Genomic DNA, 26,919 nt, shown 5'->3' with positions numbered 1-26,919 from the left:
GCCGGGGCCGCGCCCCTCGCCGCGGAGTGGCGGCCGCGGGTCACGCGGGGCGGCGCGAGGTTCCGGGTGCTGCCGCCGCCGGAGAACGTGAGTGCAGGGGCGGGGGGATGCTGGAGCCGCCGTCGCCACCTCCTCCCCGTCCCTGCGCGGCTCCTCCTGCCGTGCTCTCCTATTCTACTCTCCTGCCCTCCTCCTGTCTTGCCTTTGCCGCCGCCTCCCGGCGGAGAGCGCGCCCCTGGCCGTGAGGGGCGCGGCCCACACGGGGGAGCGCCGCCCTGCTGAGGGGGGTGCCCGGTGCAAGCCCTGACAAGCGGGGTCTGCGCTGGGTAAGCTGCCCTCAAGCTGCGCTCTCTAGGAGGTTTCCCTCGGCCGCTGCAAGGAGTGGTGGTGTGAATTACTGAGGTGAAGCAGCCTGCGAAGTCGAACCGCCGATGTTTCACTGTTTCGCAGCCTTTATCTTTATACGCACGCCCGGCGTCGTGCCTGTGGACTCGGTTGTGGGAGCGCGCTCGGTGCGCGGGAGGAGCCGGCAGCCCGCGGGGCTTATCCGCAGCCACACCTGCACGAGTGTGCTCCTTACTGCTTTCGTTTGCTCCATTTTCCCCAGTGGCATTTTTTATAAATTCTATAAACAACTCCTTAAAGAAATCAATAACTCGCCACAACTGTATCCCTTTCTTTATTAATACTACAAAACAAAAAAACTTACCCCCAAAATCTGCAAATAACTTGCAGCTGTATCAAAGAAGAAGCAGTGGCAAGTATATCTTGTCAACATTTGGTAAGCCTTCTTACAGTTGTTAAACACCGAGTTTGAGCAATTCAGGTGTCTGTAAAATGTAATTTACAATACCTGAGCTGGTTTGATTTCCTGAAATAGCCCAGTGATGTTCTTCCTGGAACTGGATTTTATTGACAGATGGGAGGTGTTGACAACAGTAGTATAACGCTAATACTAGAAAGCATATGTTTCTGAATTGTTTATTTAACGACTATTACTTAAAATGGGTTTCTTCAGAAAGTGTGTTTCCTGTTCTTCCTTTCTCTTACACGCTGCAGACAAATCTTCCCTCGAAGCTACCAAGGAATGCCAAAATTGTGAGAGCTGTTGTGCTTCACACTTCTGTAGTGGAGTCAGGCAATCTTTGACGGTTTAATTTTTCATAATATTAAAAAATTCTTCAGATAAAGGGGGATGCTCTTCTAGTATGATTACCCAGTTTTAACATTGGACATTGTAACAATTGCAATCGAGTGTGGGGAAAAAAACCCAACAAACCCCAAATCCCTGAACCTGAGTTAAACATCTGTGGAGTTAAAACTCAGCTGTGGCCTAATCTGAAGTTCACTGTTGTTTTGATGTGTTTTTATTTTAAGCTGTGGCATCCTCTTACCTTTACAAGTACAGTGATATTAAATATTTATGACTAATTCACTTCTCCGAGTTCAATTAGTGTAGATGTATCCTGGTGTTTTGAAAGGCAGTTACTAATTACTGTCTGTTATGAGAGAGATTTGACCTAGTCCCTTGGGTTCTTTCCTGTGAAAGCTGTCTCATTTATTTTGGGGTAAGGTGGCTAAAATGATTCTTGGCATGTATTGTTTAACGTGTATATTTTATTGTGAACAGTAATTGTTACCCCCTTCAGAACACAATTTTCAGTTTTAAGGTGAAGTTTTTAGTTTAAAAGCTTATTTTTTTAAGGTCTTCCTCTTTTAGTGGTACCTAAGAGGATTAAAAATCTCTAAAAGATTTTCAGTTTTCATGCTGAAGCAGATATAAGAGGTGGAAGAACTTCTTTATTCTCACAGAAAACTTTAAAATGTTGCATAACAAAAAAAGACTGTGATACAGCCATTTTTGAAGTCACTGAACGTTGATATTTAACTTTGAATTGTCTCAGTAAGGGAGTTTAAATTGTTTTAAAACATTTTTATTACGAGTGTGTGACTTCTCTTACCAAATTCTGAAATGCTGTGTCTTTTGAGTTCACCATTCAGTATTCCTCCATGAAGGAAAGCCCTTTAAAGGCAAATCTGATGAATTCAGAAGTTGTTCTTTATGAAGTAATTAATTTTATAATTAAGTCACAATCTTGTTTTTGCTATGAGCTATGCAGTTGACTGGACATTTCAAAGCTTATTGTAGCTGACAGCTTGTGGCTGACCTTCTCCTTGCATACCTACAGAATATAAACAGGAAGATTAATTGTTTCAATTTTTTAGTTTGTTTTTCCTTGCATTGGTTGTTTCTTCTGTTATGCATTTTCCCCACCTTTTTCAAAGTTTGAGGGCCGCAGTAAAAGTGTTTACAGTTGGCTCCTGCTTCCTTTGCCCTCTTTTGCCCTAAAAGCACTGTTTCTGCTTTACCTGGACGAGCCTTTGTATCCCGAGACTATCTTCACAGACAAGTGGTGTGGGCCTGATGAGGCTTGTCTTTGTTGTGGAATGCTTTGTGCTTGGGCTCTGATACTCACCCTTCGTGTTTCAAGTGGTTTTGACATTGGTCTAGCTCTAATCTGAACATGTAGGCTGAATGCACAATTTTTTTTTTTTTTTCTGGAGTGTACTTGGTTTTGCATAAACATAAATCAAAAATTCAGGGTAGTTACGTCTGTTTTAGGGGGAGCAAGGGCACAGGGAGGTTATTTTCCTCTAAATTCAAATTACAGCTATAGGAAAAGGCAATAGAACATTTCATTTTTACTGATATTTACTAAAATATTTATTACATGATTTTTTTAGTAATGGGAAGACCTAATATTTTATGGTTGCCAAGTGAGTGAGGGGGTTTGTTACAGTAAAAATAAGTTTAAATGCCTTTACTTGCTTACTACGAAACAAACAAATTCCAAGAATGTTTAGTTCAGACATTTATCTTGAGTAGGTGACAAAAATGCAGACACGTGGCAGCCTGGATGCAAGACAAATGTCTGTTTCAAGTCTGTTCTGGAAATTTGTACATTTTCAAGTAGGTGGCATGTTTTCCAAAAAAAAAGGAAAAAAGTGCTTCGTTGTTTGAAGCCTCATTAGACTTAATAAACAGAGTAGAGGCTGAGGAGGAATGTTCAAACAGCTGAAAGCTCTATATGTTTTAAGGGAGTTGCATTAAGGAGGCTCTCAAATAACTACTGTTCTCTTTCTGGGATCTTTTTCTCTTTGACTCAAACACACACTGTGTTTTGGCTGACATTTTTGGTTGCTCTCAGGAATGGGAATGGTTTGTGATAACTAGCACTGCTGTAATCATGATGGAAAGCATTCCCAGTTCTGTTCCGTGATGTGTTCCTGGCTACGTGCTGCATGGGGGTTTCTTTTCTTAGGTGCATGGGTGTTGAAAGTACTTAAATTGGGAATTTAAGGGTATCAGAAGCAGAGATGGGAACTATAAAACACAAGACTGAGAATTTGAACAACACAGTATGGCAAGATTTTGATGTTTCCTCATAACTTTTAAGTATTTAAAGGATGTTCACTTTTAAATTCTAACAGTTTTTGTGTCGACTTTTGTGATGAAAAAGGTGTAACTCTGCATGTGGTGCAAGAAAAGCCAGAGGTCCGGGCAGAAGATTGTTGACTTGGGGGATGTTGATGTACCTGATATCAGAGCTAGTGTGGAAAAAGAGAATGACATTGATTAAACTTTGGATTAACTATATTTTTTTGGTAATGTTGACTTTAAAGTCAAAGCCTAACAATGTAATTATCTTCAATGGCCAATTTGCAGTTTAACAAGTTGGTTCATTTGAGCTTTGTGAGGGCTACAGCTGTGCTCTTTGCAGTTAAATTGTGATCATTAGACACTGGTTTTAGAAGGCACCAGTGTGGGAAGTTACATGTTCAAGAGACCTGGTATAAAGCATGTTTCTGTTCTTTTCACTCTGTTTTGGACAAGGCTCAGGCATTATGTAGCATTTCCAAGATAATAACATGGGAAAAACGTAGTCACTTTCATTGTAATGTAGCAGATACATTTTACATGTATTCTGGTCTACTGCAGTCATTTTCAGGATAAAAAACCACAACAAATTTTTAAACTGTTTTCCTTCCTGAAATCTTAATTATTCTGACTGAATCAGAATTACTGAAAACATGTCCAGAATATCCAAGTATTTTAGTGGATTAAGTACAGCCTGTCAAAGGATGTGAAACAGAGGTTGAAGACTGCTTTTTCTCTCAATGTTTGTCTGGATTACCTGTATAAATCTCTTTTATTTGTGTTTTGTGTCAGTTTACAAATTCTGATTTTTTTTCCTCACTTGAATTTTTGTTCTGATATATAAAAGGTCTCAGCTGATTACCTTGATGAATTTTTTTGTTTAAAAAGTCATAAAAACAGCGATGAGCTTCAAAACACCGCAATATGTATATAACAAGTTATCTTTTTTCTTTTAGAATTTCCAAAACTTGTATGGTTTTGAAATTGAAGAAAAGACTGGAAATTGGAATAATCTACACATTTCTTTGAGTAAGAAGTAACTATGGAACGAAGGCAAAGAGGAGTCAGTGCTGGACTGCTTTTGCTGCTTTATCAAATTTCTCAAGTTGGACTCCAGAACATTCCTGCTGTTACCCTTGGGGTTCTTGTACTGAATATTTTTCTCTTTCTGAATCCTTTGAGGCCACTGTCTGAAGTGTGTCTCAGTGTAAATGAAGCTGTCCACAGAAAGAACTGGCAGCGTTTGCTGCTTGCTCCTTTCCACCATGCAGATGATTGGCATTTGTATTATAACATGATTTCCATGCTTTGGAAGGGCATAATGCTGGAAAGAAAGCTGAAGAGCATATGGTTTGCCTACATAATTGCAGTATTTTCAGTACTGATTGGAGTAGTTTACATGGTGCTGGAACTCTTGCTTGTGGTAATTCTGGATGATCCTTCCTATGAAATGAATTGTGGCGTAGGTTTTTCAGGTAAGATACAGTGTTGGTCCAATTTACATGTGTAAAATTCATATTTCTAGTTGCTATATAACAGTTAATTAATGGTTAATTGCAGAAAGAGGATAAATGTACATCTGTATATATGTATGATTGTCACACCAGTATGTTTATCCTATTTTTAAATTTAAAGCATGTACTATGGGCATGAGCATGAAGTAATTCAGTTCACGTTCTTGTGACCAGCAGGGACTTTACCCAAGAACATGAAAACATCATCATCCTGGTAGAATGTGTTTTCTGTTTAATACTGCTGTTAATTGAAGTTTGAACTCTTAATTTTCAAATGTCGTGTAAGCATTTCAATAATGTTCCTTGGGCGGCTTCTAGAAAAGCCTAACAGTTTAAAATGACTCGTGCCTGTCTTTTGAGAGACTCCTCTAGATTTGCTTCTGCTAGCAACATACAAACACCTGATTTTGGTCATCTTCCTTCCAGTAATGGTCTTGTCCCCTCCTTTAACAGATCAAGTCAATAAACTCCTTCTCTTTAAAAAATGTGCAGTCAAGTAGAAAAGTAGCCCTGCATTTCTAGATAAGTAGGAGATTTCCTTTCTGTCATTTGAACCTAGCCTTAGAAGGCAAGCCCTCTTTTTCAGCCTTTAAGAAAGTTGGTCAGACCACTGTGAGCTTTCTCTTGAGAGAGTCTTTTTCATAAACACTTTCAATAAGTTCTCTGAATTCATTCCACCATATGACTGGCAGTTGCATGATAAAATAGTTGCAGTCAGTTAGAAATTAATATTATTTACTGTGATTAAAGGTGATTTATCTACTTTTTTTTTCAGAAACAAGTGATTCTGGAGTATGTGTAAGATGATTTTCTATTAATTCAGAATTTGAACCTACTGTTGAGCTTTACTTGTATTTGTTTGGTTTGTATTCAGAAGTGGCTTTTCTCAAGTCACAGAACGTTTTTTTGAGTTCACTAATTTTATCAATTATTTCAACTAGAACTCCCATTTAAAATTATGTTTGTATTGTTTTGAATACCTGAATAGCTACAGTGAGCAGGCACATTAAAAAGCAGCTTAGATTTGGCTGTTATACAAGTATGCAATTTTTGTATCTTTTTTTGAGTCACTGAAAAGTATCACTGAAAGAACAGAACTGTTCTGGCATGCAGCTATATGCTTCTTGGTGCTTTGAAACTGCATGGTACTTCAAATTGCTTGTATTTCTTTATTATTTGTGCACAAGTATTTCTCTCTTCATGTGATTTGTTCTTGTTTGCAGGAGTCTTGTTTGCTTTGAAAGTTCTGAACAACCATTATAACCCAGGAAGAGTGAGCAATGTCTTTGGATTGCCCATATCCAGTAAATATGCTTGTTGGGTGGAGCTGGTGGCTATTCATTTAATCTCCCCAGGGTAAGTGCATTTCATATTTCAAAGAAAGGAGAAGAGATTTGGACTACCTGGAGTAGTTTGAAATGTCTCATGAAGTGTGTGTAGTTTTAGCTGGTATCTCAGTGCAATGTTGGGCCTGCAGTCTGCTTTTTCTTTAATACCCTCTGTTTTGAGTATATCTCAAATTAAAAACCTGAAATACTGTTCCTAGAAGGTGTATTTGAGGAAAGATGACAAAAGTTGATGGACAAGGAAAAGGGGTGTGCCTTTTCAACGAGGTAACTAAACTATTCTACCAGAGTTCCAAGTGCCTCATTAGCTGAGCAGCATTCCACTGTTTGCTTGCCATTTCTGTCCTAGACCACTCTGGCTTAGTCACTCCTCTGATTTATGATCAGACTATCATCCAGTATTCTGCCAGTTTTGTCACTATCAGTGTCACTGTCCTGCAGTGCTGCTGGTCATCTCCCTCAGTTGCCCTGTGTGCTCGGTGCCAGCACACTTCATCTGCCCCTACCTCTGGGAGAACCTTGCTCTTCTTTGGCAGTTGATTTTTGTAGTCCTGTTTCCAAATGAATAATTTTCCTATGTGATATTTTGTAACTGTGAATCACATTGCTGAATATATGCAAAGTACAGACACAAAACCTATGAACCATCAAATCACAGTTTATGTACAATTTCCCCCTTTTCAGAAAGATTAAAAAAAAAGAGCTCAGCAATACTGAGATACTCCTTGTCAGATACTGTGATATAGCTGATGGAACATTTCCTAGTGCAGAAGGAGAATTCAGATATTGCTTAGGTTAAGCACTGGTTTTATAGCTTTATGCCTGGCTGCTCAATTGACTGCAGTGAGGATTAAAGACAGAAGAGTGCTCTGCCCAAGTGCAATTTTGTTTGTGAGCTGCATGGCATTGCTACAAATATAAAAGTAAAGCTTTCAGTGCTTTAAAAACATTTTCTGAAAAACATAAACTGTTGTTTTAGCTGAGCATAGGTTTTATTTGGTGATATGTTTAACAATACTGTTTTTAATTAAAGAATAGTGGAAGGGCATTATGTATGAAGTGAAACCATATCATACTGTTTATGGTAGAGGAAAAACATGAGTTCAGTCATTGTGTGCTGTTCTTTTTCAGTTACTTTACTGTACAAATGTCTTTGGGTAGAGAGTGGATAGGAAGTCCAGAAATAATATAAAAAAACCATTTCATAATTTCATGGGAGTTTAGATTGCTGCCTCATTTAAACCTCTACAGTGACCTCTACAGAGGGCAGTTTCACAGCACTTAAAGTGTAATAGGGACTACAGAAAACAAATAGTGATCTCCAGAAATTCATATTCTAGAACACAACATGTTTAATTAGTAACTGCCTACTGCCTTGCAATGAACCATAGCAATTGTATCTCTCACAGCATTGCTCTTACATGCTCATCTGTATGCTCAGGGCAGGTGATAATATTTGAAGTCTATGGTTAACTCATTCCTTTTATAAACTAAATTGCATAATTTAGTTTTGAATAGATAAGAGGTCAGTAACTGGGGCAGAATTCTGTTAGGTAGTTAGAAAGCTTATGCAGTAAATTTGGACCTGCCTTTGTGTGCTGGGAGAGGATTTAGGAATTTACTGACATCTTATTATTTTCTTTCTCATTAATGTTTTTGTTTTGGAAAAATTTCAAGTGCATTCAGTATCCTTCTAATCTTCACCTTCCATAAAGGATATTGAGATGTAGCCTTTGCTTAGCAGTCTTTGGGATTATTTGTTTAATGGAAGAACAGATATGTGAAAAGTTACTTTCTGTTTAATCTGTCCCTCTTCCAGAATTGAGCAGGTATCTTAAGTCTTAGGTGAACCAATATCATGTTGGTGATTTCTAGAGTAGGTGATTTCTAAGTATTTTTAATTTTCTGAGGTCAGACGTTTCCCAAGTCAGGCATGCATTTTTCATACATTTGGAAAATCTGTTCCTGAAAATCTATTTGGAAAATTAGTTCCTTATAGATACTTTATTTTGGTAACTACCTTTTATCTATAAATTTTCACATCAGCATTTATGTGTTACTCTCTAGAGAGTTGTTGGTTACCAAGGAGAGAGAACTTCAGCTCTTCATGGCAGGATATGAGTTTGAGGTTAAGTAGGTGGCAAAAGAGGGAATTTAGATTTGATCTTTACCTCCCTCTAGTGACAGGTGCACTTTCCTGTCTCCTTTTACCACTGATGCCTGGAAGTTGTCTTGGCTTGAATGCTTGTGCCATCATCTGTATAACTCCTGCAGATCACTGACCTGAGCGTGAAAATTGATGCTAACATTACACTTGGTACATTAAAAGGAGGTTTCATTTCTACTTTATAAAGGGGAAAAAAAGCTCATTGTAGCTCATATTATTTAATTTTTTTGAGTATAAATGAGTTATTTCTAATTGCACATACAAGGAAATTTTAATGTTTAGTGTATTGACTTCTGTAACTTTGTAATAGAGGTGAACATTTTTCAAGTAGTGTTTACGCTTGCTTGAATTCAGAAGATTTTCTCCTAATCTGTGTTTAAACACAAAAGAGTTTAACTCTTAACTTGAATGCTGAAAATTGATTTTTGAATTTATAGAGTACTCCATAGTCATGTAAAAAACTGGAGCAGATCTCCTTATTTACTGTAAACATGTGCTTCTGGTTTGATTTCTCAAAAGACTCCAGAGCCTTTTCCTTCTGTATACAAATGGTAATGATATTTTTTAAAGAAATTGCTGGTATGCATAGAAAAGAATTTGGATCTCAGCATTTCAATTGTTCTTTTCATTTTGAAGGCAGCATATTACAACGATTGCAGTGGATCTGAATTCATGCTTCTTTCAGACTAATTGTAGGATTGCATGGATAGTGCAGTAGAAAGTATTGTGTTTGTGCTTTCACTCAGAAATGTGCATGGTTTTGGTAAGATCTACCCAGATATTACAGTGTAAGTTACTTTTCTAAAGCTTAAATCCAGTTTACTCCTTTGGTAAGTCTTTAAATACTTTTAAGGAATCATATTCTGTAGCAACTGAAATTATCTCTCCAATTAGCTTTTTCAGGGTATTTATTAAATGCTTTACTGTAACTGTGTAACTCCCAATTTTAAGGTAGTTACAAAGAAACAAGGCTAGGCATTATAACCTTGCAGACAGGTAATGTCTCTGTGCTTGGTCTCCCTCAGGGACTTCATCTGGGAAGTCTCAGAGATTTTATCTTTACAACAAATTCTACACTCTCCCTTTTGTATCCCTACCAAAAAAAGTCTCCCTTTCCATTACTCACAAGATTTTTTTATTTTGTAGGACTTCTTTTGCTGGGCATCTGTCAGGGATTCTTGTTGGATTGATGTACACTATGGGACCTCTGAAAAAGATCATGCAAGCCTGTGCAGGTATATAATTTTGTTGAATTTACAAAATCTGCCTAAGAAATACTTCTGTTTTTAAAATTCAGTAAGCTTTGCATATAGAAATTCAGCCCATTCCAGCAAGTTTTTAGACAATTAAAGATGTGCTCATTTTATTCAAGTGGGTGCAGAAGAAAAAATCAATTTGTTTCTTAAATTTGGGTAAGAACAATTAAGAATAAATGTGACTTTCAGATATTTTTACTTAGAGGAATACCATTTACTCTTCTTTTTAAGTATTTATTTAGAGTATAATCTTTCAATGGAAACGTCACTTCAAGTGAAGTGTGGTGAAGCCATAAACATATGTCAGAACCAAATGTTTCCATCTTAATATCTACTGTTATATTGATTCTAATGGAAGTCTTTGGTTTGAAAAAGGTGGTGGGATGCTTAAGAAATGGTTGCTGGATTTCTGGAGCTTTCCAACGTGTTATTACAGCATTTCATATTGCAGTAATAATTATTTTCTAAAAAAGATTATAGCTTTAGACATCTTTAGCCTAAACACTTGTTTTAAAAACAGTCCCTCAGACTTTTAAATGAACACTCCCATAAATATCAGTGTTTTAATTGGAAGTCTTAAGCCCTGATGCAGCAGCTGTGCTGGGGTTGGTTGGCAGAATATTTGGCTTTTTTTTGTCTGACTTCTTGATAGGTTGAGTGTTTATTCATGACTGTTCCATCAAATTGAACATGGATATGGTGTTTGTAGAGTGGGGAATTAATTGTTCAAATGTGAATTCTCTCACTGGGGCTTTGATCACAGTTTGGGGATGGTCTGTAGGTCATGTATGTTCAAGCTGGAAGGGAAAAAGGACACCAAAGCATCAGCTTTCCTGCCTGGCTGGAGGAAAAGACGTCAGGTGTCCCGTTAGTTAAAGGTTAGCCTTGCGTGGTGCTGTGCCACGGGGGAATGACCTGATCACTATGGAGCAGGCAGGCATCAGCTCAGCTGCCAGGGCAGCTTCAGGGGCTCCAGCTTTGGACTTGGCAAGATGTAGCCCTGCCTGGGTAACCTGCTCTGATCTCCTCACTAACCCTGCTCTGGCTGGAGTTGGACTGGGGATCTTCTGAGGTCCCTTCCAATGAATTTCTCTGGGATTCAGTGATAACCCCACGGTATTGTTAGTGAAACCTGCCCTGGCTGCTGTGCAGGTTCTGTGTGACTGACAGCTGCAGGAAGCAGTGTTGAGCACACAGGCATTTTTTTTCTCCTGTGTAGCAAAGCAGGAATAATAATGCAGTGTTGCTCCAGTCCTCAGTTTTCTATGCATTAAACATTGTTAATAATAAATATTCTCAGTGAAGAAATTGTTCATTATGTGTTCTGGGAGAACATTATAGATTGGTTTGCTTTTTTTTCTAGTCTGCATGGATCTGTTGCTTGAACGTGGCACTCTGCTATAAAATCTGGAACATACAAGCTTGCAACAGTATATTCTCTCATTGATGCCAAAACAATCCACAGATACCCATGACTGATTTCCTGCCTGTATCTTATGAAACAAACTCTTAAAAAAAGGGTACTTTAAATTTGAATTTTGGATTCTGTAAAGAAAGTATGATTATTCTAACAGTATATACATTATTCTTTTATTTAGCTGGCATTTCTTTCTTCACTGAGCCTGACAGGCCAAGAGACTACTATTCTGGTAAGTACTCTTGTCCACTTAACCAAAAACTTATTCCAGCTTTAAAAACAATTTCTGCTAATGGTTAGAAAACCTATAGGAGAGCTAGGTAAATGGAAACATACAGAGTATACAAAATATTCTGCACACGTATACTTGCTAAACTTATATTACTTCTAAGGGCATGTCTCACCTTTCCTCTTCAGGCAAGTGTGTGGATGGATTTTGTACAAGAGGTTTAAGCCTCAAATTAAGGTCATGACTTCCTAAAATGCTACCTCAGGGAAATATCATCCCTTTTGCACAAGGTGTAGCAGTGGGGAAATTGTGTCTACTGAAAGCAGCCTTTTGGACCTTGGTAAATATGCCCTCATCTGGCAAATTTATCTGTTCCATTCTAGGGTGGTTTTTCCCTTTTAACAAGGATCTTCTTCCTTTGAACCCTCTCTGTAAATGAAGTCATTTACGTGCAGAAAGCCCCTTCTCAGCAGACTGAATTTAGGCCATCTGCAGTTTATAGATGGATGGTTGGAATGCTGGCACACTGAGCAGAGCTCATTTGATTCACCTCTCCTGCAGAGCATTGAATCATTGCCTGTGGAGTGTACAGAAATAATAGGTGGAGTCCTTGTCTGTGAGGGCCAGGAGAGGCTGGGAGAAGGGCTCTGGGTGTTGGATCTGAGCTAAGGGATGCATATCCTGGCATCTCTTACCTCCTGCAGTGATTTATGCTCTTTCCTAGACATCTGCTGGAAGAACAGGATAAATGCGTAGTGATAACTCTCTCAAATATCTGCCAGTGTGCAGTGGCTTGTGGCTTAAAGATGTTCTCAGCAGAAAGTTTTATGGGAGGATTTTGTCTTTAATAGCCTGTGGTAGATCCTTCTTCCATCAATTTGTCAAAAGCTCTTTGAATCGACGTGAACACTTTTAACACCTACATCATCAGAAAAGACTCACAGTTTGTTTCCTGCTTTAGAATCTGTCATTTTTTGGTTTGGTCTAAACCTGCTAACTGCTAATTTCATTTGATGCACATTAATTCTTTGGGGAGGGAGATTAAACCTTCATTCTTTATGTACTTCCTTCCTTAGTGGTTTTTTAGACTTCAGTCCTGTACTAGCAATGGCTATCTTTTCCCTTCGTTCAGAAAGTTGGAGTCTGTCTGGTTGCTTATAAGGAAACTATTTCACACATTTGATCAGTCTTACTGTTCTCTGATGTTTCGTCAGGCAGGGGTTTTTATTTTGTGTAGTCTTTTATAATTGAGATGTGCTTCCTTTGAGCCAAGTTTATAGCTACTTTTATTCTCCCTGATGGACTTTGTCTTCCATGATCTATCTCCAATTTTATTATTACATTAAATAGTTCCCACAAGCAGGATTCTGGGCCCTTAAGTATTTTTGAAACATCTGTTTTGTAATTCCTAAACAAAAGATTTTAGCTTGCTTTCTTCAGCAACAGCAACAGGGATTGTTCCAACTTAAAAGTATATTTACCCAGGATTTTCATTATTCTCATATACTCTCAGGTCACAAAACATTTGATCTAAAGGCCAGTCAAGAAATAAAACAATTACTACTGTGAAGTGAAATGAGAGGTGAACGCAGTGTGTGCAGCGAGCACAAGTGACCTGTTCCCATGGCTGGCAGTCCCAGCCCAGGTGAGGGTGCTCATCCAGGTACAGCTGCTGCCCAGCCCTGCTGCTCACAGACACTGAACCTTCCTCCAGTATCCCAGAACAGCAGGGTGGATGGAAACTCGAAAGATTTATATTGGAAAAAGTCCTTTAATAGCTGATGAAGATAAGAATTTGTACTTGACATTTAAACTCTGTGATCTGTTACAGCCCCTGTACAAACGCCAGCTGCTGGGAGCTTGGGTGGGTGTATGAGACCAGCGTGCTCATCAGTAGATGAGCAGCAGAGAGATTCTTAACAGCCTTTTCTGTTTGCTTTTCCAGCTCTTTTCAAGTAGGGAAAATGGAAGACATTTCATGTAGTAGATCTGCCACGATGGGGAGGGGAAAAAAAAGCTGTAGTATGCTGACAACGAGGAAGGCTGGGCTTTTTTTGCATGTTTTGGGCAGTCCCCAAATGCTGTTACTTTGAGTTCCTTTGGATAAAGGGGAGATGGAGAGAGTTAACCTGAATTATCCTGTCTTCTAAATTTCCCTTTAGATATAACCATTTAATTTTTTCTTTGTACTAAATTCATTTGTCTAAAGTGACTTACAACTGCAGTTACGAAAATATATATTTGTTATGTTCATTCCCTGTTCATATACTTTGTAATTGTCTTTCATCCTATTTGCAGAAGTCTTAATGGAAGATTTAACCTTTTGCTTGGTGTATGATATATGGAATAAATTTGGCCATCTGTGAATGAAGAAAACTATCTCTAGTGTCATAGGCTAATGATGCATATCTTGATTAGTTTTTCACTTTCTGACATTGCTGATTTATTACTATGTGCCTTTAAATACCAATTTAAGTAGAAAAATAGATGAAGCTATGGTCAGAAAAAATAGATTTTATGAAACAGCACAATGAAACAGATTTAAAAGAAAAAAGGTTTTAAGTGTAATTTTAGCACATTTAGTATTTAGTAGCTGAACTAGGTTTTCTCTAAGTGCAGTTCATGAATAAAGTATTAGGACATTTATTTTGATTAATAGGAACATCTTGAACATGTCAACGTTACCAAACTGTGTCTCATTTTAAAATAAAAGATTACAGCTTTCTGAGCACTTACAACTTGCTGGCAGTGTGAAACAGCAATAGAACAAACCTAAAATATGGCATCCTTTTGCTTTCATCAGATTATTTCATGCCTTTAGTAGCATTTTTACATTTTTACACTCTTCATGCATGTAGTTTTGAAGCCTCCAGAAAATAAACTTGTAGCTGAGAAAATGTTCATTCAGATTAACAAAAAGCAGAGGAGAATGAGGGGAGTGTACAGACATAACAGCTAAGTGCTGTACCTCAGTCAGATTTCACTGCAGGTGTAGGAAAAATCTTCCAATGTCAGCTGTGTTTCAAGACAAGAAAGAATTGGAGAAAGACAGAATGTGTGTGTATATTGTGTATGTGTACATGTGTATATAAAGTCAGTGTAGGGATATTTGAAAATACAGAGGAATATGTATAATTCTATGTAGAACTTCGTACAGTTACTGTGTTCAGTTTTTCCTGCTTTTCCTGTATAACTTTCAAGACAGAGTATTGGTGGTTTTATTTGTCTAAAGGTTCTAGAGCTTGAGATATTTTTCTTCAGCAAAATAGTTATTAAATAGAAATTATTTATTCGTCCTCACTTAGTCATCTCTATTTGTTATTAACCACAGAAACTTCACAAGTTTCACCTGGAATTGATAGAACCAATGAGAAAACACAAGACTATCATTGATGCTAATAATCTGAAGAAAAAGGAAATGGCCTGCTGTATTTGTTTAACACAAAAATATTTCCACTTCCATAATTTTGAAAAACCTTTGTATAATTTTCTCTCAGTTGGAAGAAACTGGCAACCTTTCTGTACTTTGGTTCTTCAAAATCCCTTGTTCAGCTCTCTGGAAATGAACACATCACAAAAGATTTGTGTTTTGAAAATACAGAAATGGAATAGAAAAATTGAACTTTTCTTCATGATTTTCTTCAGTTGAAAAGTGTGATTTTTTTTCATAATTTTTCTTAGCTTAGGTTTTCTGTGCTCAGGCGAGATCAGATTGTGTCGTTAGCAGGAAAAGAGTCTTGCTCAATTCTCTAGCCAAGTAATTTTTTCCTTTTGAATCCCATGTGTTTGGGTGGGTGGTGGCCTGTGCTTGGTTTTGGCCAGCTGAGCAAAGGCCAGAAAGGTTTGTCAGCAGTGCAGCAGCAGCAGTGAGTGGGACACTGATGAGATCTGTGCTCTGCTGGCTTTGTGCAGGGCAGGTTTAGCGGTGCCAGAGCACAACATGAGCTGTGTACAGCGCTGCAGGAATCTTTTCCTGTGACTTCTCTAGGTCCAAAGATGACTGGAATTTATGATGACATTGTTTTATGGGCTCTGGGGGAAAGGGGAAGAGAGGTGGGGAGAAAAAGCCTGAACAGTACCTGGTTTGTGTTCTGGTGATAGCAGTAAGGTGTCCAAATGCTGACAACTAAATGTTAAAAGGAGATGATGAAAACTGTCTTTCAGCTTCTGCGTGAAACTTCTTAGATAATAGCAATTCTGTGACACTTACTTTGAGCAGTTACAAAAAATTGAGATATTTGGTCCATGTTTTTTCTGGGTTTGGTTGGGTTTTTTTTTTTTCCTCTTGTTACAATGCTGTGGTTTTGTAAATTAGAAGTTAATTCATGGCCTATATTGTATAAGTAATTGAGCCCTACTAATTTTTTCTTTCCCGAATTAAAACACTTTGTGGAAGAAAGATAGCAAGAAGACAATATCTGATTTCACACTTGCTGAGTAGCAGCAATTTATTTTATTTTTTGGTTCATTTTACAGAATATTATGGCTATTATCCAGATTATCAATACAGAACTCCAAGGAGCTACTTTGATTATACAGGTGGGCTCACTGAAGAAGAACAGCTTGAAAGAGCAGTGCTAAACAGTCTTAATGAAAGAGGTAGGAATTTTGTTGCATTTTTATCTCTTAAGTTGTAATTCATGCTGAAAGAGACTTAGGAGGGAAAACAAGATGTATTCCTCGTGACTTATTTTTTGGACATATCTTGTAATTTTGGGAAGGAATGGATATAAAATGAGCTTCATTGTAAGGGATATTGTCTATTTTACTGTCTTTTTAAGATGATATTTTGCGTAATTTTTAACATTGAGTTTGAGAAAGAAATCCTTCAAAGCTTTTAATACTAAGCATTTTGAGATGTTACTTGAATGAATGAGCTATTTTTGTCAAGTTTTTTGAAACTATCAAGGAAACAGAATATTAACAACAGTGATGAGATTATAAAATAAATAAGTAGGCAGTATGCACTTTAAAAGCTTACATGTATCACTGTGAAACATCTGCAACTTTCATTTGTAGCCTTAAATAATTTCCAGCACTCCAGGTAAGATGTATTTTTTTATCTGCTTGTGTTTTTCAACAAAGGTAAGTTTTGTGCTATAAGAGGGAATATGTTTTTTTAGAGAATGTCCTTTGATAAAAGACAAGAATGAATTTCAATAGTACTTCACTAATAGGTTGCTGTGGCAAACCAAGTTTTGCTTTAAACTTCCCTGCCCAAAGCAGCATTTCTTAACACTCTGGTAGTGCCTGGTTTCAGTGCTGGTTACAGTTTTTAAGCCTCACAGGCAAGTGAAGCAGGAAAAGGTATTGTTCCCAGTAGAATTTGGTGTGATCAGGTATGTAGGGATCTTGCTTTATTTTGCACCTCTTTCTCCTGTCTGCTGGAACACTTTGGTTTGGACAAGTGAGAGCTAAGATTTGAGCTCTTAAAGTACTTCCTTAAACAAGCTGAGTAAAGGTTCAATTTGCCCATAGGCAGATGTCTTATTTCACAAAGAACATGATACAGAGCATGTCACTGATCACACCTGTTTCAGGGACACCAAGGATGAGATGAAATTTACTGTGCTAATAGGCAATTAGGATATTCTTCTCTGTCAGTTAGTTTGAAAAATAATTAGCTTGAATGAGCACTAGCCTTTGAACATGATACGTTCTCCCTAAAGCATGAACATTCAGAGATTCTTGCAATTACATGGATGATGAAACAGGTACTTAACATGACAAAAAATTACATAAAATAATTTGAAATAGGTTGTAATAGCAGATACCACAATCAATTTAGGGCTCTCTTTTTAATTTTTTCCCTCAACTATGACATTTAAACCATCACAGCTGCTCTGTAACTTGGACAACAGAGTACTTCAATAATTTCAATTGATTTATAATATCTCTTTCATCTTTCTTTGGACAAGTACATTTATTATGGCTTCTAGGCTACAAAATGTACCATTTTGGATGTAGAATGTTGATCCATTCCTATAAATTGATGTGATAGCATCCTGCTAAGCTAATGAAAGGGTTAATGACATAATACAGAATTTCCTGGTATCAGCTGTTGTCCACAACTGAAAGCTAATTTGTATTAAGACATGCATTGAATTTAAGCTCAGTAGATACTGTTCTCTAAACTCATATATGGGTTACCTAAACCCACCCTAAAGATACAGCATTTCTGTTTATTCCACATTCAGGCATTCCTGAACTGCAGATTTATTTTTATGCAATGTCTTGAAAATTTCTAGAATAATAGTAATTAGTGTCTAATGCAAGAAAATAAATTGCCATGCTTGTTTGACATCTGTGGAGGTATCAATTTTAAGACTACCAAACTATTTTAGTGATTTAGGTCTCTGCTGAAAGGAATTGCTACTTATATTTTTTCCATTCTCAGTTGTAGTTCTGTTGTTGCTTCAAACAAGAAACTATTTTAACAGAATTGATTGGTTTTCTCTCCAGAGTTTATTTGTTTAGTTTGATTTGAGCATTTTTTGAATTTTTGTTGTTATTCTCATAATTTCATATTGGTTTCAAATTGCAATAATTCTTCCTTTACTTAGGAAAATAATTTTGGTTTTTAAAAACTCATAGCCTTTGATATTTACACTCCTTTTACTGTGAAGTTCAAATATATGGCTGACATTTTTGTTTAATGCTGGTATCATCAGCCACCCTTAATGTAACCCCAGTATAACCAAGTCTTTGATCTATTGTGTGCTGCTTGTTCTGCTCAGAAGAAATATCTTGATCAGTGTGGGATGTGGGTTTGGATTTTTGTTGTGGTGGGTGTTGGGATTTTTTATGAGTTGAACTTCTAAGTGTCTGACTTTCAATGTGAATAATGTTAAGAATCCTTTGCAAGCTGGTGTTTCTCCACAAAAGACTAAGCTTTTTAAAAATGGAGGTGAAACTCTTTATAGTTTGTGATTGAAGAGAAATACCTACAAGTATCAGGTATAGACATTCCTCTTATATTTTGTCATGAACTGTCTATGCATTTCATTGCTTTTGATTTAAAACTAAACCAATAAATACCTCTGCACCCAAAAGCTTTTCGATGGCCAGGTATTGGTTAGCCAGAGTCATTTGGAGCAGTTAGGAAATACCTGGGTATCTGGCTGACCTGTTCCATGGAAAGGTTCCCTCTTCTGTTTGTTGCTACTGAGACAGGATGTTTTATTGGAGTCCTTGAAATTTGCCAGCCCATGGAAGATTGTAATATAAGAATGGAATTTATGTGAGGAAACTGGAGAAATGCTGTATGTTTTATTTCCAGTGTTATCTGTTCTTTCAGCAATTACAGAAATTCCAGTCATTGCACTTGAATATGGTGGTTTTCTGTAGAAATACCGTAAAGCAGATTATGTGCTCAAATATGCAGTGCATTGTTTCAGATTAAAATACATTTCATTAAATCATATGCTAGGATTTAGGCTTTGAAAATTAGATGCAGCTTTTGTGATGGATTTCCTTTTCAGTTTTTGTTTTTGGAATTCATACTATGGTACCCAACACACCTCTTGGAAAACCCATTGAGCAGACTTCCTGTTCTAAATACTTTTCTTAAACTGCAGCTGTGTTCTATCATCTGATCAGCAGCACTTTCTTAAGCAAAATTTTGAGAAAATGAATCAGTGAATTTTTATCATTTCCACACAGTAAGTTTTGGTACCAGTGTAAGAGGCAGACCATTGCAACAAGAAGCATAGTCAGAATTATTTTAGAAATATTTAATGAATTCTGTTCCATCTGTCTCTTCATAAATACATTGGTTGATGTAGGATAAGAGGTTTGCTGAAAATTAGAACCAAAAAACTCCCAATTCTCTTTACAACGGTGATCAAAGTTCGCCGAAAGAGTTAAATGAACCACTGAGCCTTTCACCGTGGGTTTCCCTTTCAAACCAGTACCACGACCAGTTAGCACCTCTGAAATACTATGGGGTAAAGACCAGTTCTGCAAAGCAGGGATTTTTGAAATGCTGCCTAAAGGATTGGCTTCCTTGGCTCTTTAGGCAATAAGTTGACAGTGACATAGCTGGTGACATACGTTCTTGCTGTTGCTGCAATGGATTTTGAGATAAAAATATATTCAGATTTTCTTGCTGAAATGTATACAGAATGTTGAGTGTTTTTTTTCTGGGAGTTCCTAAATATGCAAATACATATTGGCAGGTACTGCCAATTCTTTTGGATGGTTTCCTTCTTGCAATTGTTTCAACTGCTGAAGACAATTAAAATAGGAGGAAAGTGCTAAAAAGTATTAAATCTTGGATGTCACTAGAGATGGTTTGCATTCATATACACATTACACCCATTTAAAAAGCGTGGTTTGCATATGGAGGTGGAGACCTCTTGGTGTTGATCCAAGACCCAGTGATACAAATGGGAGTCTTTTATCTGACTTCCGTGGTCTCTGGAAATATTTTTTCCCCTCAGTAACTTGTTCATAAAGGAACAAAAGTTGTTCCTTTCACAGAGGGTTTGGCAAGGTCACCTTGCTGGAGAGCAGCACTTCTGCTTCCCAGCTGTGGGCATCGTTAGCAAGAGCTGTGTGTGGGCTGCACAAAAGGATCCCTCACCCTTGGAGAAAGTGGGAGCTGCTGGGGAGTGGCTCCAGTGTGCATTGGTATCTCCCTCCATCCATCTGGGTGTCTCAGGCTTGGCACTGGGAAAGGGATATTGTTCAGAGTTCCTTTGTTGCTGTGGGTCTTTGTTACGCAAGCAGAAATGCAGTAACGGGAAAGCAAAGTGGTTTTTTTATGTTGTAAGATTCTTGCAAATGTTAACAAACTTAGTCTGGGAATTTTTACTGGTAAACTAAGGTCAGTGAATATTCCTAGTTTTAGATTTACCCATAATTTACTATTTTAACTTTGGTTTATCATTAGATTAATTCTATAGATTATGTATATAGTTTACTTTTTTTTTTCATTGGGACCATTTAAAAATGATATTCTGAACTTTTTTTTTTATGCCTGACTGAATAAATTAGTCATTTTCTAAGGAAAAGCATACCTTGTTATTTGCAGCTCAACAAAATACTTCTACTACATTATGATAAATATACAGCCCACTTGAAATTCTTCTAACTGAAGTTATTCATAGCTTTCTTACTACTCAGGAGAGGAATAGCTGTCAGTCTGTCTTAGCCTAGGAACTGACATGTCTATGTAGGGTTTTTCGAGTTGGTTAGTAAATTCCTTTCAATACTTGGGAAAGAAAGACATAATGTATCAACCATTTTTAGTTAATAATGAGTTTAGCCTTGTTTTAGGTGAATTAACATCTGGAGAATTATTAAATGGTTGGGAAATGCAGTGAGATTATTTTATGCCATCTCTCCTGGAGTATTTTCAGTATCCAGCCAAATGGTAGCTGTAAAACTAATCCCCTTAATTCTTTGCAGAAGAGCATCAAGTCCAGCGATGGTCTCTATCCTCTTACTTCTGCATTGTAGCATTGATTATTTGTAGTAAATGGATGATCTGAGTGTGTAATTTTGTCTTATGAGGCGGTGATTGATGCTTTCTAAAAATGTTACCAGTTTGCTTTTAAAAATTTGTTACTTCAAAAAGAGTTTATTTTGGTGATACTGATACAGGAAAAATGAGATTTTGAAGCATGATTAAAATAAATATAAAAATCCTTAAGTATGAAGGAATTAAAGATCTCTCCTAACCAAAACAAATTATCAGACTTTTGGGGAGGGAGTGGTTTTGTGTATTTCTCAATTTTACCATCTTCTTTTAAAAACAAGAGAGACAGAGACTGTTCAAGATCGTTCTGGCTTGCTCTCGTAACAATCCAGCTGTGTCTGGATTCATTGTATGTTACTTTCCTTCTAAACTCATTACCCTCAGCTACTTCCCTGCTAATTTGATTTTTCATTTGTCAGCTGTTCCAAAGCATAGCACAGAAACAGTGGTTACTTCCATCACTCTTCTTCACCAGTTTATGTTCAAGTCTGTAGATGAGATATATTGACATCAGCACCAGAAAAAATAGTTTTCTTCATAGCATGACAAAATTCTTTTCATACACTGACAGAAACTGAAAGGGCTGTGTTAGAAACAATAGCAAAGACTAATGAATGTGGTCTACTTGGAGCTGAGTAGAAAAAAAATGGGGCAGCGATAAGTACTAAAAGCCAAAGCTCTCAGACTGTATAGCATGTCTGCATTTTGCAGAGGGAAGGACAGGAAAGAATAAAAGCAGTTTTGCCATTTTATATTTTTTATTCATTTGTAGTTTCTGTCTGACTTCTAGTGAAACAAAACAGTGAAAAGGTTGCTATGTTTTTTGTGTCTCAGCTCTTTCTGGAAAAGACTTCTAGTCCTGCTTAATTGTAAAAGGAGGAAAAATGCCTACACTGTCTTTCCTTAAAATTCTCTGTACAACTCAGTAAATCATAAGTAAGTTTGATTAGACCTAAAGACTTGACTACTCATTGGCTGGAAGAGATGAAATGAGTAAAGCAACACTGGGCTTTTGGCTCTGGCTTCTTGCTGCCTTCCAGTTTGCTGCTTCTACCTCCAAATGCATCAAAAATGAATGAGCTGTCCAGGGATGTTATGGAGTCCCTGTCCCTGGAGATGTTTAAGAAAAGGCTGGATGTGGCACTCAGTGCCAGAGTCTGCCTGACAAGGGGTGTTGTGTCATGGGTTGGACTCAATGATCTGAAAGGTCTTTTCCAATGTCATTGATTCTATGGAAAAAAATAAATATGTGGATGTTTATAAACTAAGATAACTCCTATTTTCTTAAACAGAACCCTTTAAACATTGGCATTTTCGCATTAAAAAGGAAGGGAAGTGAGGTATTCAATGTATTACACTGTATGTGATCTGTAGCACACCCAAGTGCCGGTTAGTAAACTTTAATTGTATTCTGTTGTTATAATATAGTTAGCAGAGCTATACTATTTATGGAAGAGATAATTTATATAAATCTGGTATAAATGAAATCCAAGCAAGTATTGGAAGCTGTTATGACATTTGATCAAATATCCAGATCAGGGCTCTGTTTTGGTTAGCTGTGTGGTCCTTGCTGGGTTCAAAAGAAATTACTGCTGTCTGTGATTATCTTCTACAGCAAAGCCTCTCCAGAATTAAGAGTTTTTGTAGAAATGAGAAGTGTCTGTTCTTTGTATAGGTATTTAAGTGTTTGTATAGTTTGGTTTTTGTATGAATACCACATTCAGTAGTGCCAGGGCAGATGGTGATACTGGAAATGGTAAGCTGTTGAACTGAAGTGCTCTAGATTCTTCTTTAACACAACTAGAGCTGGCATGAAAAAGAGATACAGACATGCTGCTCTGTGATACCTCTGCTATTTTTTTTGCTACACTCCTCTTATCAGACCTAATTGCATATTTCTACTAGAGAGACTTTAACAGTTTGGTAGCTTGATATATTCCTCCTGAATCTTACAGAAACTGTCTTGCAAATCCTATTATCTAACCTAAAAATAAGGTCATAACTTCAGAGAAGAGGCAAAATCAAGTGAGAATGTTTGATGTAACACTTCTTGCATTGCATTAATACAGGTGTAGTTACATCTGTTGCAGTTACAGTAATTTTCTTTTGCTGCCAAGTGCTTTAATTGTGAACTTAAGTAACAAAAGAAACTCCTACACAGAGTGACAGGATAGGGATGGGAGTCTCAGTCTTTTGTATTCACAGAACGTGGTTCTAGTTCACAATAAATTCGTAAAATATGCCATGGAAGGGTTCATGTTTTGTTTTAAGTTTGTTGTACTTCATCCTTTGGTTTTTTATCATCCAGTGTTGCAGTTTTCCATGTCCTTTGAATGCAGTCTTAGATACCATTAGTCTTTCATTTGTTTTTGCTGATGAGTTGAAAAGCCTGTGTTGGTTTCTTGCACAGATGTCAGGTGGTGTTTCAGTAGTAGCACTGGCGTAATTACCATTCCTGAACACTGTGGCTTATAAATATTTTGATAAGATGAAGGTGTTATTTCATTAATATTTCTGCAGTAATTAAAAGAAAAAAGGTGTCAGGGAACTATTTTAGGTAACAGGATAATTTAAATATCTACATGCAGATACAAAAACATCCAGACTTTGCTCTTCACCATATTGTTTGATGTAAAAAAAGATCTTTTCTTTGACCTAAAGAAGACAATTTGTCAAAACATATTGTCTAGCCTTCTATTTTTGGGTCAATATGTAAAAGAGCATTTTTCATCTTTTGTATAACACTTCATTCTATTACTAGTGATTATTAAAGCACATGTATATTTGAAGTGTTGGGCATATTTTATGGGGACTATGCAAAGACGTGTCTTAACTGTGTAAGGCGTATCTGTTTTGTTAAATAAAAATTAACCTCGGATACTGTTAAAAATAAATGTTTATATAAGAAACTGTGGTATTTAGTTGGCAATTTCACTACTGGAAATAATTTTTAAAAAAATGCAAGTAGTTTAATTATGATTTAAAAATCTATTATTAAACTACAGCATTACAATGCAGTTTTAACCCTATGTGGGGCAGGTGAAAGCTTAAGAAATGCTGAATGTTACAAAGGTTTTATTACCGTTAAAGCAAATTTGGATGTCCTTAACACTGTAATTCTGCTCAGAAGGCAGACTGATTTTGTTTCCCAGAGCCCCTCAGCCGAGCTGGTGTGTGTAACCGAGCCTTGTGTTGTTCCTTTGCCGGGTGCCTCGGTGTGAATTCTGGAGAGCTGCTGGAAGGGCCAGTCCTGGCTCCTCGGGGTGCCAGGGCCCAGAGCTGTGGGGCTGGCTGTGCTCTTGCTGCTCCGATTATTTTGCTTACACTTGGAATGGTTGGGCTGCCACGTGTCCTTCCCTTGTGGAACTGCTGCCAGCTGGGGGTGGGAGCTGTGTGTGCATCTGCTGTTGGTCTGCACATGTTGGACTCGGTACTAAAAGCAAACACAAAAGCTGCTTTTACCAGAAGCAACTGCTGAGGACACTGAAATAGTTTAACATTCTGGAGTTTACTGTGTAAAGTAGGGATTGTGAAAAATGTGAATACTTGTTAATACTTGTTATTCTTAACGGGTTAATACTTGTTAGATGTTCTTTTTGTTGTGGTTCATTGTTTGGTTTGGTTTTGTTGTTGGATTGGGGTGGTTTTTTGGGTGGTGGTAGCTTCATTGTTTGAGGTAGTTTTCTGGTTTGGGTTTTTCTTTTTATTTGACTGTCTTTAAGAGCAGTTTCTGGATGTTGTAATTACCCTAAAACCATCAGAATTGAAAACATTCAATTCCCTGTCTCCTTTGTGTTGTGATGCTTTGGCTTACAGGATATATGTGCATTTTTCTCCTATTACAGACCAAAATGACAGTTGTTTTTCATTGTGTCTTGTAGATTTTGGTGGAGGAACACGCAGTTATGGGCAGCGACCTTATGGGTTTTGGTTCCCACCTGAGAACTCAGAAGAGGACATGAGAAGGCGAAGGCTTCGTAGGTTTGACAGATGATGAAGTTGGCAGGTGTTGATGTAAAGTGCTATTCAGACTTACCAAAATATGTACAGATTTATTTGTAATCTGTAATTTACAGAATAATTTATAATCTTTTTCCATTATTTTTACTACGTGTTGCAAAACTGCATAGGATTTTGTGAGTTCAGACTCAAAGTTGGAACTTGAATAAGAAATGTGAGATAAGAATCAAAATGTGATCTTCGGCTGTCTCCATCTTAATGCACCTTAAATGGAAGAAGGCTGATGGTTTTTCCAAACTGTCTTTTTTCCCTTAAATTATTTTGTATAGCTTTAAGAATTCCTTGGCTTCTTGACTGTTGATGTTCTCAGACAACAGGTTTTCTTCCTCCATTGCAACTGAAATGTTACATTTTCTATGTAACTTTAAAGCTATGCAATTTTTCCCTACAAACCTTTCTCAGTTATCTGCGATGACCAGCTCATTTTTTGGGATTGCCATGTGAAATGACACTTGAAAAGATTGCTTTGATGACAGTGGCTGGGTCATGTGAATCTAGGCTTAAGCTCTTGAGCAGACAAATAGTTGCAGCTATCCTTCCCCTGCTGTCCTTACCAAGGAATTATTTAATACAAACTTCAGTGTTGCAGTCTTCCTCACACCATATTATATAGAGCTTGGATGAGATAAAACTGAGTTGTTACTACTTATGTTTTCCTAAAGCTTTTCTTAATATTTATGTTCTAAATCAAAAATTGCTGCCCTTTACAGAGCTGAAATAATTTGTTAGGAGTTTTTAGTAAAGGTATGTGGCTATGCCATACAAAGCATATATTTATTTAGTAATATACTTTTTTTAAAGCATCTATTTCTCTTTCTAAGAAGCTTGGAAATTTTATTTTGTATATGCTGTTCATGCAGCTTTAAAAATTCCACTATTTCTCAATATTTATCTTGTTTGAAGACCAGTCTGAGACCTGAGAGTTTGTAGACTTGTGGAGATCATACCTAAACACCAGCTACCTTGAATTTTTCATTTTTGAGAATTTCCTTACCCAACCAGAGGAGTCCTGAGAGCTCAGTTGTCCCTCTGGGCACACCCTCCACACAAGGCTGTCCTGCCTGTGGCACTACTGCCTCTTCATGTTAACTTATGAACCTCGAGGGCTTTGGTTCCAGTATTGCCCTGAAAATCACTCCTTATCCAGGCATTTTATCCTCAGAATGAAAGAACTTGGGGATTTTCCTCTAAAACTATTGCAGAGAGGTGTGATTGCAGAAGAATAATTTGGTTATTGGCTTTTGACACAGACCTCTTGGAATCTCCTCATCAGCACTGATGGAGCAGAGGATTAGGATAAGCAGTTTAAGGGTTTCACCAACCTGTGCTTTATGAAGTCTACTTTTCTATGAGGTTATTTTTTGAATATAAAAAACAATGCTGCATATTTCATACAGAAAAATATCCTGAAAGGAAATGTTTTACTGTGTTCTTTAAATAAATAGTACCTGCTCTTTCTGTGTATGGCTAATGTATGTAGGGGAAGCTCTTGTTTGCTGGGAAAAGCACAATATCAGGATGCAGGACTTTGGGCTTGGGGTTTTGGGACACAACAGGCACAACTGCAATGTCACTCCAGGTACAGACAGAATGCTGATTTCTGGTGTGTTCTTGGGCTTGGTTGGTTTTGTATATATGCAATAGCCATAGAATAAAACAGCAGACACTTTTATAGAAGGCCAACTTTTTTATGTTCATTGAAGATAAGTCTCAAAAACCTGTATATTTTTCTCAGCAGGTAATAATTGGATGTAAATGAGAAGAATGTACCATTGGTTCCTCAGAAATCCTTTAATGCTCTGGTCAAAAGTTGCAGTGTAATATACTGTGTGTGCTAAACTCTGATATTTTTCTTATTTAAAAGCACAGGATGGGCTGCTAGTCAGGTAAAAAAGGATACTTAAGGAAAATCAAAAACCTGATTACAATTCTGTAAGCACTTGGTTTTGTAAAGTGAGCTTAGACATACATCCCATTAAATATTCACAAAAATGTCAGTACTAATAAATGTTCAGTTGTTTTGACATTTCTTTTTTGTATACAGAATTGA

The 26,919-nt window shown here is 37.3% G+C and overlaps 1 protein-coding gene across 3 annotated transcripts; it reads left to right on the top strand.

The window, feature by feature from the left end:
• On the top strand, positions 1-26,919 carry RHBDD1 (rhomboid domain containing 1). Of its 3 annotated transcripts, none has more exons than XM_041475775.1 (7): positions 1-87; positions 4,396-4,914; positions 6,177-6,309; positions 9,613-9,701; positions 11,321-11,371; positions 15,845-15,967; positions 24,731-26,919. In XM_041475775.1, exons 2-7 carry the CDS (start codon positions 4,482-4,484, stop codon positions 24,841-24,843), a joined length of 942 nt encoding a protein of 313 aa, XP_041331709.1. In that variant the 5' UTR covers positions 1-87; positions 4,396-4,481; the 3' UTR covers positions 24,844-26,919. The 3 variants fall into 3 exon arrangements, with proteins under 3 accessions (XP_041331709.1, XP_041331710.1, XP_041331708.1); XM_041475776.1 differs by lacking the exon at positions 1-87 and adding an exon at positions 94-326; XM_041475774.1 differs by lacking the exon at positions 1-87 and adding an exon at positions 94-781.

This window comes from Pyrgilauda ruficollis, unplaced genomic scaffold (genome assembly GCF_017590135.1).
Source record: "Pyrgilauda ruficollis isolate IOZ18807 unplaced genomic scaffold, ASM1759013v1 scaffold36, whole genome shotgun sequence".
Taxonomy (NCBI): domain Eukaryota; kingdom Metazoa; phylum Chordata; class Aves; order Passeriformes; family Passeridae; genus Pyrgilauda; species Pyrgilauda ruficollis.
The sequence above is the reverse complement of the archived record's forward strand: the minus strand, read 5'-3'. Positions and strand labels throughout refer to the sequence as shown.

Bases quoted from the DNA above. Each gene is read 5' to 3' on its own strand.
- RHBDD1 (XM_041475775.1), top strand. From the start codon at position 4,482: ATGGAACGAAGGCAAAGAGGAGTCAGTGCTGGACTGCTTTTGCTGCTT. The intron at 6,310-9,612 runs GTAAGTGCATTT...TTTATTTTGTAG, and splicing joins ATTCATTTAATCTCCCCAGG to GACTTCTTTTGCTGGGCATC. The intron at 9,702-11,320 runs GTATATAATTTT...TCTTTTATTTAG, and splicing joins GATCATGCAAGCCTGTGCAG to CTGGCATTTCTTTCTTCACT.